We start from the raw sequence: 15,521 nt of genomic DNA, 5'->3' as shown, positions 1-15,521 counted from the left end.
TTATTTGGAATACTCCCTTTATCCCATGAGTGTAAGAGACTCATGAGTTAAAATGCTTAACGTTTTGTTTAGGGGAAATCGGAAAGCCAGGTAAGATGAACAAACCAATATACCCAGAGCATAGCCCTTCAACACTTCAGCATGCCCTTACTTAAAGGTATTTCTCAGTCTCCCCTAAAGAACAGCTTTCTATAGACTATGCCCTACTCCAGCCGTGCCCGGGACAGCAGTCCCTACTGCATGCTGGGAGAATGCCATTCCCTAACTACTCTCGGCCAGTGTAGCTTGTCATCTGATTGCAATCTACTATAGGCAATCTGAAACCATCGCTTCTTATTCCCTGTAAACATCGTCTCAAGTTCTTTCTGAAGAAGCTGTACTTGGCCTGAAACATGGTTGATTGAGAGAGATAAAAAACTTAAATCATCCAAGTGCTCGGACTCGCCCTTTGCATAACCATGACATACATCACTCAGTGAGGGTTCCGCCCACGGACGGCAGGAAACATGAGTGCCTCTCTTACCATAAACCCGAGCATCTTTCTTAACAGAGATAAAATGTTCAAATGAAAGCCTGTTTAAAGGGTCTTTTTCCCCCTTATTCATTCCTTTATCTATTACAGTTTTACTGAGATGCAATTTGAATTCCATAAAATTCAAAGGCAGGAGAGATCTCTAGGGGTAACGAAATATTCTGAACCTGACTGTAATAGCAGTTGCACAAATCTATACATTTGCTGAAAATCACTGGATTACACACTTAAAATTAATTATGTGAGTCACCAAGGATTCTGAGCATGGGTTGCTCCGAAAAGGGCCCAAAAGAGATGTATTTTCTATCTTTTCTCTTTGCTGTGATGTAAACTAGAGACTAGATGTTACCTTCAAACACTAATTATCTCTGTGTAGCTCCCAAAGAACGGCTGAGATTCAAAACTGAGTAAGTCAGCTTTTGCTTGTAGAAATGTACAATGAAATTAGGAAGACAAGCTTCTTTACAAGCGGTAAGCTGTTGAAAGCAATGTCATTTAAAAATACATACACAGACAGAGTCTTGTATTTGAATGAACTCACATCAAGGGCGTGCCCTCATCTGTGACTACATGACTCCTCCGCAGTGCTATCCACTCAGAGAGCAGGCATTACATCTGGATCTCCAGCTCCAAGCACTGCGCCCACCTGTGCTGAAAGTGTAAAGCTGCCTCTCTAAGAAGGAACCGGGGAACAATGTGAGCCAAAATCAACAGAACAAAGAGAACACTAAGCACCCAAAAGAGAAGAGGGAACGAGTTGGGGTGCTTGTAGGAGCGGGGACAGGACTGGCCCAGGAGACAGCCTGGGGAGGATGAAATAAGGTCATCAGCCTGTGAGTTAGGAAACGTGAAAAAGAGGAATCACAAACAACAAATCCACAGAGCTTATCCCAAAGCCTCTATTAATCTCTGTTTTATATCACCCGTTCACCACCTTGATTTCTCTTCTGCAGCAGGGCTCACAGCATCAGGCAAAACAATGCATTTCATAAAACCCAGAGTCTGTACATCACCAATTTATCCCAACTCCACTCAGGCCCATCTATCCCACATTTACAAAATCCGTGTGGGTGATGAATATCACAGACTCATATTACTAGAGCAACCAACAATAAATAAAAATGTGAGGAACATTTCCGCTTCTCTCATTTAAAAAGAACACCTAATGGAAAACATGAACAACCTAGCAAGATTCTGGTCATGCACAACAGGGCATTTACACATACTCCTTACTTTATAACAATTTCCATCCAGAAACCTAATGCAGTCATCCATCCCACGCTGACTGCTATCAAGAATTGTACTGTATAGGATTGCAGAACCAAGAAGAGACCCACCCCTCTGTGGTTTGATAAAATAAGTTTCCAAACTTTATATGTAAAGACCATTCTCCCCCTAAAAATATACCTACAGTCTGTTTAGATCCTGGGCCAAAAGTGAAAGCATTCAGAGTAATAAATGTAATCTGACTTACAACAAACTGGTATCATGTAACAACTATTTTATGATCATTTCAAACCTAGGGTCCCAAGTAAACCCCACTTAACCCCCTGAAATACTGCTAGGAAAAAACATAACAAATATTGACCTTTGTAAAATATCCAAACAATGTAGTCAGTGTGAAATAAACAAGAAAAAACAGCAAAGGATTAAGATATAAAATATACTTCTTGGAAAAGGGACAAGAAAAATAAAACAGAGGCAAGCGGGGGATGGACCAGAATATCAAATAGAGAGAAGAAAGAGGGAAGAGAAAAATCAAAACAGAGAGACCATTTTCTTCTGCACTCGGGAAATTTGAGTTACAGTCCAGGGAGCCCAAGAGGGAGAGGCATCAATTAACAGGCTTACACTAGATGCTGTGACTGACAAAGACGTACATGACGCATACTTTGCCTTCAAGTACCTGGCGTTCTAAGGCAAGATATAGGACCTATTCTTCAGAATAAAAATAATAATAAAATGTGATACATACATAAACAGTGCCCCAAAGGTGGCAAAACACAGAAGAGCAATTCTGTGTAAGAAAATGAAGAGGCCCTGCTGCCTGGGGCCTGAACTAGTCCATTATCACCTGTGTCACCCAGGCTCTAGTGCAGGGGTCCTCAAACTATGGCCCGCAGGCCACATGCAAATACAAATATTGTATTTGTTCCCGTTTTGTTTTTTTACTTCAAAATAAGATATGTGCAGTGTGCATAGGAATTTGTTCATAGTTGTTTTTTTTTAACTATAGTCCGGCCCTCCAACGGTCTGAGGGACAGTGAACTGGCTCCGTTTAAAAAGTTTGAGGACCCCTGCTCTAGTGTCTCCCAACTGAATCAACCTTCCTGAAAGCACGCCTGATCACATGTCCTCGTCTCAAACACATACCTGCCCTAGAGAGCAGGCAGCCCCGTAGTGCTTCCAATCACCTGACCTCAAGCTCTCTCCAACGCCCAATCTCCCATCACTCCCATCCCCTGTCCTCCCCTCCCACACACCCTGCAGTGTCAGCCAGGCTACACCTCCTGCGGTTTCAAAAAATGCACCGTACCAATGGACATAAGACACTGGGGGGGAGGGGAGGCTGGGGGATTGTCAAGGGGCGGGGGGAAGGAGACATATGTAATACTCTTTGTAATACTTTAAGCAATTAAAAAAAAATGCACTGTAGCTGCCTTCCCCTTGTGACTGCTCACACTGTCACTTTGTCTGGGATACCCTTCATGCCCATACCGTACCCATTCTCCAAAGCAAGTGCCACCTGCACACTTCCCTGAGCCTACACGGCGGGAAGCTCTCCTCCATCCAGATCCCACATCACTTTATCTGCACCGTTAAGACCCTTGCTTCTTTCTACCCTGCATTCCCATATAATACACGCGCACACACAAACACACATATAACATATACACACATTTAAATAGAGAACACCGCCTCGCTGGGATGGCTCAGTTGGTTGAGCCTTGTCCCACGCACCAGGAGGTGGCAGTTCAATTCCCAGTCAGGGCACATGCCTGGGTTGCAGGTTCCACCCCATCGGAGCATGTACAAAAGACAACCAATCCATGTTTCTCTCACACTGATCTCTCTTCTCTCTTTCTCTCTACCTCTCCCTCTCTCTCTCCCTGTAAGCATATCGTCAGATGAGAATTTTAAAAAAAAGAAGAGTCAGAACAGACAATTTCTCTCTAAAACGGTGCCACGACTTCCACGTCCACCCGAGACTCCGCCCAACGAGAGAACAAGTGCTTGCGTACCTGTGGCCGGGGTGGTAGGCTGCTGTGCTGACGCCACGGGGATGACGGCCACTGAAGCTGAAGCAGTGACTCTCCTGATAGCTCTGATTTGTCCCAACGCTAATGGAAGGAGGTAGAAAAGAAATACACGCCATTAAACCCCAGTGAGAGGCCGCTCAACACTCACCGTAATTAAACCTAAACGGCAGACACACAAATACTGCCGAGGATGCAACACCACCAGAGCGCTCACACATTATAGTGGGAATGTGAATGATTTAAAAACTGTAGACAAAGGTCTGGTGGTTTCTTATAAAGATAAACTACATCTACCCTATAACTCAGCAATTCCACTCAGAGATAGTGAACCAATGGAAATGAACGTGTGTATCCATAAAGACTTGGACAAGAATGGCCATAGTTTTATTTGCAATGTCCAAAACTGGAAACTCAGAAGTCCAACAACAGAAGAACGGATAAGCAAGTCATGAGCACTGTGGATGGAACGCTGGTGACCATCCCTCTCCCCACCCCACCCCCTGTACAACATCTAAACAGAAGTTGCTCCGGGAGTGCGTGTGGAGAAGGATTTACTGGAAAGGGGCATGAGGGACGCTCCGGCATGACGGCAATGTTCCGCATCTCCACAGGAGTTTGAACTACACAAGTGCATGCATTTGTCACACCTCACTGGCTGGTACACTTAAGATCTGTGCATTTTGTTGTATGCAAATTTTATCTCAAAAGAAAAAAACTATAAGCAAATATTGAAGTTTAATTAATGACAGGCATTCTAACGTATTTAAGTAGTGACTCTGAAACTCATTAAAAACTGAGATTGATGAATGGCTGGATAGGAATGTGAGACGGCAGATACAGTAGAAATGCTAGTAGAATGTAAGTTGAAGTATATAAGTCTTCACTATACAATTCTTTCTAACTTCCTATTATATTTGCAATTTTCATAATAAAAACTGAAAGAAAAAAAAAGAAACAACAAAAGCTGACACTAAGCCAGAGAAATAAACATTGCTTTGTCAAATAGGTCTTCCCAAACAAAGTATTTTACTTTCACCTTACAAGGTAACTTCTAAGTTCTCCTCGGTAATTGATGACTAAGAGTTCTGCAGACCACTGTGCGCTTGCTTTATATTCCAGAAAGATCAACCCAGCAACGGCATAGCTCAAATCACCTGCTAGACCCGATGCCTGCAGAAGAGGGAGAAGGTAAGTTATTAAAAAGATAGAAGTTAACATCTGTAAGTGAAGATATCCGAGACATTGGCCTTACCAAGTGACTCTACATCAGAGAGCCCCAGAATTGATCTGCCAGTCAGAGTGCCTACAAGTAGACACCCAAGTCTAGACCAGCCTCCAACCACAGCTGGGACCACAGCTGCCTCTTTGGATGAGATGTTCACCTAGATAAGTGAACTTATGTTCACTGGACATCCATAGCCAAACACACACACACACACACACACACACACACACACAGCAATGCCACCATTCAGCCTCAAAGGATTCTGAGATACAGAATTCAGGTAGAAGCCTTCAAATGTGGATTTCTACTTCCAGCAGTAACCAAAGCTAAAAAAAAGTCTCCAATTACTTTCCATTTCCCTTTAAACGAAAGGACATTTAAAAGTACTCACTTACTGCCAACTTCTCCCCTCACTGGAAGCTTATAACATCCTTTGGTATCTCTACTCAGTACTTACCACCACGTGTTAGTAACGGTAGACTGCATCTGGATACTGCGTTACGAAATACAAAGAATAAACTATTTCATGTGTGCATATCTATCTAGATTCTGCACATCTTAAGTTCACCATTTACTACTCAGATTTATATTCCTATTCCCCTCTCTTCACATTCACTCACTCGAGTGCTTACACGAAAAGGACACTGAGAAGCCCTGTTACCGGCGGAAGGCACGCACGCACCGGGGCAATCACGAAGAGCTCACTCCCCATGAGGTCGAACACCCGCACGGTGCCGGTGCTCTCGGCGTAGGCCAGCAGCGTGCAGTCGTAGCTCCAGGCCACACGCCGCCACTGGGGCTTCGGGTCTTTTGGAACTGGAACAAAGAGGAAAGAGTGCTTTTTCCAATATGTTATAAAGAACATTAACACAGTTGCTGCCACTACAATTAAGTATTCAATCATATTACATCACCTCCTAAGGATCTCTCCTGCTTCGGTTCCACAGATGGGAACAGTTCCCTGAACCCCCTTCAAGTAGGAGTGGGAAACCTGAACCATGGCCAGCTCTGCCCACATGTTGAGAAGCAAAGCCCACGGACACCAGCGCCCTGAATGCCTGGCCTGGTAGAGGCTCAGGAATAATATACCTCCAATACTTTGGAATTAAGAGATTAAAAGCATAGAGAATGGGCAGAAAATAATTCCAACCCAATGACTGCAATTCCTCTAACAGCAAAAATTAAACATTTCAACCAAGAGCTTTTAATACTAGTATATCAAATATAGATGCCAAGGAAATAGCATGATTATGCTGAGAGTATCAGAAATATGTATACACACATATAAAATATATATTAGGCAGGTGAACTGAGACTTGTTCTTAATCACACAATTATAAAATATTGATAATCAGCACCTTAATAACCCAACACCTGTATTTGAGGTTTCCGATGGTTTCGGGTTTTTTGTTTTTGCTTCAGTTCCCCCTGCTAGAATCTCAGAACTGAAGAGACAGGAGGAGCAGTGCCTTCCCTTTACCAATAAGAATTCCAGCTCAGACGGTGTGGCTCAGTGGTTGAGCATCGACCTATGAACCAGGAGGTCATAGTTCAATTCCCGGTCAGGGCACATGACCAGGTTGTAGGTTCGATCCCCAGTGTGGAGCGTACAGGAGGGAGCCAATCAATGATCTCTCTCATCATTAATGTTTCTATCTCTCACTCCCTCTCCTTTCCTCTCCGAAATCAATAAAAATACGTTTTCTAAAATTCCAGATGATCAGGAGAATCAAAGTGACATGAATCCAGAGCAGAATACAGGAGGGTTTGGTAGGTTTTCTCAGAGCCTACGAAGATATTGCATACACTCTGGAAAAGCAATCTTTTTAACGGTAATAAAATGGGTAAAGAAATGAGTTCTCTGTCTTCAGATAGCTTTAAAAAAAATCAAACTTGGAAGTCAACATGGGAACAAAATGATAAACTGCACAAGAATACAAGATGCGCACACAGATTCTCCATAAACACCAGGACAATTTAATGCCCTGAAAATATTCCTGCGCTGCAGAAACACATCCCCACTTCCCCACTATGACTGCTTACCCTGTGACAACAGGCTTTGCCTCCTATTTCATTTCCCTGGGTAAACAGATTTACGTACCACATTCTGTATCTGTTCAGAAATAAGTTCTGTCTGAAGGGGACTTGTTTTTGCTTTTACTCCTGGTTATAACCAGGGGCTCTGGGAAACTCAGCATGTGTTTGACCCGGATAAAGATATGTTTTCATTACAAGATAAGCTTTTACATAACAACTGGAAAATAAAGATTTTATCACTGGATGTTCCCAGCTGCCTGTGTGGTCTGGGAGAGCTGCAAGTGTCCTTGGAGTTGTCTGAAAAGTATTCCAAAGGCTGGGGTCAAATTAGCCTCATCTGCCCGGCCGGCATGGCTCAGTGGATGAGCGTCGACCTATGACCCAGGAGGTCACAGTTCGATTCCCAGTCAGGGCACATGCCTCAGTTGCGGACTCAATCCCCAATGTGGGGCGTACAGGAGGCAACCACTCAATGATTTTCTCTCATCATTGATGTATCTCTCTCTCTCCCTCTCCCTTCCTCTCTGAAATCAATAAAAGTATATTTTTTTAAAAATGTTAGCCTCATTTGACACCTGCCAGGTGCCTGGTGAAGCTGGCATACCTGCTCACATCCTGCCCCGCCGCAGCCCTTGCACCTGCCACGTGGTCCAGCTCTTGCCACCTCAGAGCTTAGGTCAGTCTCCCTCTGCCTGGACACTCCTGCTGGACACTCCCGCTGAAGCCTTCCCGGCTCCCAGCATCTTTCCAGGCTGCACTCAGTATCACGTCCTCAGCAGGCTTTCTCTGTCCCCTCCCACGGAGCCTCAAAGCCCATCACCGTCCATTTCCTTCACCGTTCTTATCCCAAATAATAATACCTTGGTTTGTCTACTCTTATCGCCTTCCTATTCATTAAACTATAAATTCCGAAGAGTCGGGCCCTGTGCCCATTTAGGGAGTAACTTGACCTCGTGCCCTCTGGTCCATAATCGGTGCTCGGGCGCTAAAGGAGCGCGTCAATCCAGTGCCCATGTGCCCAAACTCGAAATGGGCATTGCCAAGGATTGAAAACTAAGGAACTCTGGGTTCTACTCTCAGGACAGCCATGAAAGGGCTCAGTGTGACCTTGGGGAGAAGTTTCCTTTTGCAAAATGAAGGGTTCAATAAACAATCTCTCACATACATTATTTAACTTTTTTAAAAAAATTTAATTATAGATGACAGCCTGGTTGATGTGGCTCAGTGGTTGAACGTTGACCTATGCAGGGGGTCAGGGTTCAATTCCCGATCAGGGAACATGCCAGGGTTTCGGGCTTCGGGCTCAATCCTAGTAGGGGGCATGCAGGAGGCAGCTGCTCAATGATTCTCTCTCATCACTGATGTTTCTGCCTCTCTTTCCCACACCGTTCCTCTCTAAAATCAATAGAAACATTTTTTAAAGTTATTGACAAAAATAACAATATATTGGGGGGGTTTAACATATGTAAAAAAATTTGAACGAGTACAAAAGAGCCAGGAGTGAATGGATATATACTATGCAATAATTTTTAATAAACTACACATTTTAAACCCAGAGCAAATGCTAAAAGGAAACAGAGAAAAACAAATAGCAAAAAGGCAGAATTAAACCTAACCATACCAGTAACTACATTTAAGTATAAATGTTCTAAACATTCCAATTAAAAAACAAAAATTTTCAGACTGGGGGGTGGGGTGGCGGGGACAGCAAATTCCATTATACGCTTACTATAGAGATTTACATTAAATACAAATATACAGATTAAGTGTAAAATGTGAGAAAAAGATATGTTATGCAAATACTAATCAGAACAAAGCTGGAGTGACCATGTTATCATTAAACAAAACAGATTCTGGGACAAGAGTATTACTAAAGATAAAAAAGGACAGTTCCTCATGGCAAAGGAGCCCATTTCAACAAGAGGACAGAATAATACGTATACGCTCCTGAAAATCAGAACTCCTAAGTATATAAACACTGACAGAACTAAAGGTAAAATAAAGAAATACACAATTATAATTAGCTATTTCAGTTCACCTCTCTATGTAACTGATCGAACAACTAGAGAGAAAATCAGAAAGGATATAAAATTTTGAACAGTTCTAATGCAAAAAATATAATTGACAATTGTAAAACACTATAACCAATAACTGCACCGTACCCAAAAATCAGATTCTTTTAAATTCATTTAATCAGATTATTTTTAAAAAATTCTGGTTCATGAAGACAGACCACATGTTGGACCATAAATCAAGACTCAATAAACTTAAAAGGTTAAAATCATATTGTAAATGTTCCTTGACCACTACAGAATTAAATTAGATATCAATAACAAAAAGATGCTTAAATTAGAACAGCCTAAAATACTTATATAAGAGGGGTTCAAAATCAATGATCTAAACTTCTTTCATCTAGAAAAATAAGAGCAAATTAAACCTAATAGACAGAAGGAATGACATAATAAAGATAATAGCAAAAATCAATAAAACAAACCAAAGAAATCAAAACCTAAAGTTTTCTTGCTGAAGAATAAATTAATAAATTGAAAAAACCCTGGCCTGACTGATCAAGAAAAAATGGAGAGAACACAAATTACCAATACCTAGAACAACAGAGGGGACATCAGTACAGATCTGGCAAAAGGATAACAAGTGAAGGGATAATAAGGGAATATTATAAACAATTTAAAGCCAATATAGTCTATAATTTAGAAGAAGTTTCCATGAAAAACTAGAACAAAAGGAAACAAATATTTTAAACATTTCATATAATTTTTAAAATGTTAATTAAGAATTAAAAGCATACAACAAAAAACTTCAAATTTCACTGGTGAACTTTATCAAACATTTAAGAAAAAAATAATTCCAATTCTACACAAACCTCTGCTTAAGCAGAAAAGGAAAGAACATTGCCAACTTATATTTTGAGACCAGCAAGAATACTCCAATACCAAACCAGAAAGACATTTAAGGAAATTAAAATCAACAAACCAATATCCCCAGGAATGCAGATGCAGTATCTGCTGCCCATGTTCTACACAGCTACCTGCACCAAGGCCTAGTGATGCTCCTTCCCGCCTGGCCTGAGAGACCAAGTACAGCACTGGGCTGCTTACTGCTCAGATCTCATTTATAGGCACTTTCTGGATGACTTAGGACACCTACAGCCCAACACCTAAGGTGTTATTCACTTTAAAAAAAAAAGATACTTTGGAAAGTTCTTAAATTTCAACCTACAAGACTTAACAATCTATCTTTATGTGAAGAAAGCAGATTATAAAACATTTTATTTTCACAGATCACATTGATAGTAATGGGTGCTAGCAGAAAAATGTCTTAAAGAATAGACCATAAAATGTTAATAATACTTATATCTCTGGATGGTGCATTTACTTTTATTTTCTACTTTTTGCTCATTCTTAGTTTCTAAAGTTTTTTCTGAGAATGTGTATTATTTTTTCAACACAGAAGATTTTTTTCTCCAACAAAATACATAAAGGGGAAAACAGTCATAAAACCAGAGGCTCCTGAATTATAGTTCCATAATGAAATGTTTCGTTTCCAAATCTGGGTGCTCCAAGTAGTCTATGCTTTGCAGCCTTATTCAGGTCAAGACACACACGGAAAATGCTGTATGGGCGGCACCGGAAGGTACAGGGATGTGGCTGCTGGAAACCAGAGGGAGCCGGTCTGAGCTCAGGCTGTCACAGGGCCCGGGCCAGGGGAGGCCAATGGGACCCACACACCTAGAGTAAGCAGGCTGCGGCTCAGCACTGGGAAGCCCTGGTCTGTGGTATCTCAGAATCAGAAGGTGCAGAAAATCTCTTAACACAGGAAGGCTTTAGAACGTCCAATTCCATGTTCTAGTTGCAGGGCACTCTTCCAGAGAGGGAAAGACTGAAATACTCTTTATGGCCTGGCAAACAGAACCCAAACAAGTTGCAAAGCACATTTAAAACATTCTCGAATGGCCTACATCTTATAAAACAATAACTGAAAAATGCCAAAGTGGAACCAAACAGCTCCTATTTCGGTCCACAGACTCCGAAATATGTAGTTTCAAAAATGCATTAAGTACAACTGGCTGCGTTTCTGCGGGCAGAGGCGTGAAACATCATTTGGCATATGAGAGTCATTCCCATAAAGATGAGCCAGATAATAAGCAAATGATCGTTACCTCACATTATATGAAATGGAAAGAAGCCATTAATGCAGCATTACGGTCATAAATTCACACATTCAGAAGCCGACAAAATAAAACATTAGCTCTCAAAGCATCATTATCCCATCCAGGCTGCCACATTAACTGTACACACTAAAACTCTAACAAGTACTACCATTTGGATGAAAGACTGAAGGGTGAGGCTTCCCATTTTCATGTTAACTTGTGTGTTTCTCACCTGGCCAAGCGCAGGTGTCTATTGCCAAAGCTCAAGGGGGCCCCGTCTGTCTGAGTCTGGGCATTCCCAGCAGCTGCTCAGACGCCCACAGACGGCTCTCCAAGCCCTCACTCAACACCAGGGCAGCACTGAGGGAAAGGCAATCGAATATCACCCTCAAGTTCTTCGGGGAACTTTTTGATCCTTATACATGATTTAAGCCAGGTCTGGCCTACTTTCATAGTAAGTAAATTCAGAAAATGCTAGAGCCCCAAGCTTTAGAAATTCATTACTCCCTTCTATTATTCTCAAAAGGATACTATGCAAATAGGACTCCTTATCTGTCCTTACTGTTCCATTCATGGTATGTACATAAATTTGTGTACATTAGGAAAAAAACCCATATCATGACAACTATCCATAAATTTATATATGCTTAACATAAACAAACATATTATACATGAATTTCTAAAATTGACCCATAGGATATAGGCAAATATACTTTATTCATACATTCACTCATAAAAATCATTTTATTAGTTCTCAAGTGCCAACACCCACTTGATAGGGTCAAAATTTGTATGCCAAAAATTCTGTACCTACTATGAGTCAGACACCATGCTAGGCCCTAGGAATAAAAAAATTAATTTGAATTTAAAAAAACATTGAGTAAGACAGGAGCTCTGCCTTTATAATTTAACTGTGAATCGGACAAGCAAATAAACAATTAGAAAAAGAAAGTAGATTAGGATACAGTGAGAAAGGTTTCCAGAAGAACTGATGCTGGAACTAAAATACGTGCAACTAATTAAGTATAATGGTGGGAACTTCTAGGCAAAAGGAACTATTGGTACAAAGGCATAAAAAGAATGATGGGATCCTGGCCAATTTGGCTCAGTGGTTAGAGCAGTGATGGCAAACCTATGATACGCGTGTCAGAGGTGAAACGCGAACTCATTTTTTTGGTTGATTTTTCTTTGTTAAATGGCATTTAAATATAGAAAATAAATATCAAAAATATAAATCTTTGTTTTACTATGGTTGCAAATAACCAAAAAATTTCTATATGTGACACGGCACCCGAGTTAAGTTAGGGTTTTTCAAAATGCTGACACGCCAAGCTCAAAAGGTTCGCCATCACTGGGTTAGAGCGTCGGCCCAAGGACTGAAGGGTCGCAGGTTCAATACTGGTCAAGGGCACATACCTCGTAGCTGGCCCCGGTCAGGCGCATGCAGGAGACAACCAACCGAAGGGCACATACCTCGTAGCTGGCCCCGGTCAGGTGCATGCAGGAGACAACCAACGTGTCTCTCGCACATCAATGCTTCTCTCTCTCTGTCTCTCCCTCTCCCTTCCACTCTCTCTAAAAATCAATGGGAAAATATCCTCGGGTGAGGATTCCCAAATCAAAACAAAAAAGCACGATGGGGTTGGAAAACCGCAGACATGTGGCAGGGGGAATCCACAGGACAGACAGACAGACTGTGAAAGGTCTCATGCCCTGAATTAGACACTCTAACCTGCATTCTACAGCCAATGGCAAATGACTGACAGATTTTCGGCAGAGTAACAGCAGCAGCAGTAATAGCTTAATGTCTCCTAAGTACCTGCAAAGTGTCAGACGTTAGGCTAAGAGCTTTATTCATGTTTCGTATGCCCAGAGATTAACATATTTGCATAAGCTCGCATAACTTTTCCACAACCCCATCTATAACATCATACCCATATTACAGGTAATTGAGACGCAGAGAGGTAAGGGTACTTGTCCAAAGTCACCCATCTGGAGGACAGGGGAGCCAGATCTGAAGGTAACATGGTAATTCTCTTTTATGAGAGATCAATTGGGCAAACTGTGCAAAGCTGGATTAGTGAAGAGCATCTAGAAGAAAACCATCAGGAGACAGTCACGAGAAAGCAAGTGAAAATGTGAAAAGCCAGAACTGGGGCCCGAGGGCTGAGCGCAGGAGCGGGAGCAAGAGCCGCCTAACCACACCCGCAGGCCCGGGTGGAGTCACCGGGGATGCTCCTCCACTGTGCCAGTCGGCACCACTGCAAAAGCTCCCGTCTCTCTCCGCCTGAGGGGCTGCAGGCCTTCAGTCTAGGGAGCCGGTATCATGCCTCACTGCAGACAGACACAGGGCCTAGGACAGCGCCTGGCACACAGTGGCAAGCTTAATGTTTATTTGTTGAAGAAAGAAGGAAGGGAGAGAAAGAAAAAGAAGAAAAAATATGTCTACATTTCCAGCTTGATACAGATAAGGGTACCACTGACCGTCCAGGGAATTGAGCAGAAGGAACAGATAACAACAGGGAGGGATAAGTTTTACATTTGCTTTAAGCCATAAAATGTATATCTTGTATGTCAAGAGAACTCCGTAATATAGAATTGTACCCCTGAAACTTGTATAATTTTATTAACCAGTCACCCCAATAAATTCAATTTTTAATAAAAGAAAACTCTGTAAGAACTCTATTACTACCTTATCCACTAGTACATGTGGGTTATTTAGGAATACTGATTCTCTGACATACTAACAGAAAATCACCATTCATATGGGAACTCAAAACATTTTTAAAACATTTAATTCTTCTCAATGCATTTGGATGGCTGAGAATGAGAAAAATTAGAAGAAAACTGGCCCCAGGCCACCAATGTGCATTTGACAAAGAGCTTCAAGACCAGCATCTCCATGGGGGGCTCGGGGAATCCTGTCTTTCACCATTTTGCACATTTCAAAACAATCGATGCCTCCCTTCTCCATGCTCGCTTTCACTGTCAAATATCCATTTTACCCAAATGCTGCTTTAAGATAAAATATGAGTGCCATGTTCTTCCAATTAAATGAGAAAATGCAGCGCTGGGCACGCAGTAAGGACACTGTAAATGTTTGTCATCACAACGACCAGGATTGTCATCACTACGATTCCCACAACTACCACCGCTAAACTAGCACAAGGTCACGCAGACGAACTGCAGGCCCTGTGAAGAAGCAGAAGGAATGGGTGCACTCACCTAATCATGCCCTCTTGCTGCCTTCCCAGTATACGCTTCCCAGCTGCCTTTTCACACACCGCTCCTGCAGATCAAGCACCCACCCCACCTCCCCCACTGCTCCCACCCTCTACTCACTCTTAAGGTTGCTTTCCAAAAGTCACTTTTTCTCAACAATCTCATCTCACACTCCTGGTTAGAGACTCTCACCCAATTCTGTATTTTTCCTTCATCAGATCTGTCAGTTTACAATCAAGTATTTGAGTGTCTGTATGAGGTACAGGAACACACCTTTTGCTCACAATAACACCCCTAGTACCAGGAATGATTCATATTACATAAAACACACTCAGTAAATTCTTGCTGACTATATCAAAGAATGATCAAATCCCAGATTTTTTTTTTACTAGTATGTATCTGACCAACTGTTTTTTAAATATATTTTTACTGATTTCAGAGAGGAAGGAAGGATACAGTTAGAAACATCAATGATGAGAGAGAATCACTGATTGGCTGCCTCCTGCATGCCCAATGGGGATCGAGCCCATAACCCGGGCATGTGCTCTGACCAGAAATCAAACTGTGACTTCTTGGTTCATAGGTCAATGCTCAACCACTGAGCCACACTGGCCAGGCCATATCTGACCAACTCTTGATTTACACCAAAATATTTATTTCTTCATCAAATTCAAAATAAAAGACTACAGACACATACAAAAACTTTATCACAAAACTGGCTTAAACTTTTTAAAAAGTTTCAATTTCAAATTTCTCCAAAATGCACATCCTAAAGCAAAATTAAGACAGTAAGAGAAATCAGTTAAGATTTTAAAAAATTATTTTAATAAGCAGTTTTAACAATCTTTGTTAATAAATATTTAATCTCTATTCTGACTTTTAAGAGATACTGTAAACTCCTGCAGACTTGAAATTTTCATTTTTTAGAGATGTTGGAAACTCTTACCTTGACATTTCCCAATAATAGATGTAAAATCATCTTTGGCAGACCTGCAATGTATGCACAAAATGAAGACAATAGTTTTACATAACAACAGTATTGTTTACTACCATACACCACCACAGATACTACAGACT

General features: G+C 41.6%; 1 protein-coding gene across 1 annotated transcript in view; it reads right to left on the bottom strand.

Moving 5' to 3' along the window:
* The window catches only part of NBAS (neuroblastoma amplified sequence), a 189,893-nt gene that overhangs the window by 163,976 nt on the left and 10,396 nt on the right, over positions 1-15,521 (bottom strand). The window contains exons 7-10 of the mRNA XM_006767606.2: positions 15,391-15,434; positions 5,700-5,833; positions 4,829-4,962; positions 3,775-3,873 (exon numbers count right to left, since the gene is read on the bottom strand). Coding sequence (XP_006767669.1) covers positions 3,775-3,873; positions 4,829-4,962; positions 5,700-5,833; positions 15,391-15,434 — 411 coding nt within the window. The remainder of the gene's footprint in view (positions 1-3,774; positions 3,874-4,828; positions 4,963-5,699; positions 5,834-15,390; positions 15,435-15,521) is intronic.

This window comes from Myotis davidii, unplaced genomic scaffold (assembly GCF_000327345.1).
Source record: "Myotis davidii unplaced genomic scaffold, ASM32734v1 scaffold238, whole genome shotgun sequence".
Taxonomy (NCBI): domain Eukaryota; kingdom Metazoa; phylum Chordata; class Mammalia; order Chiroptera; family Vespertilionidae; genus Myotis; species Myotis davidii.
This window is presented reverse-complemented; position numbering and strand designations above follow the sequence as displayed.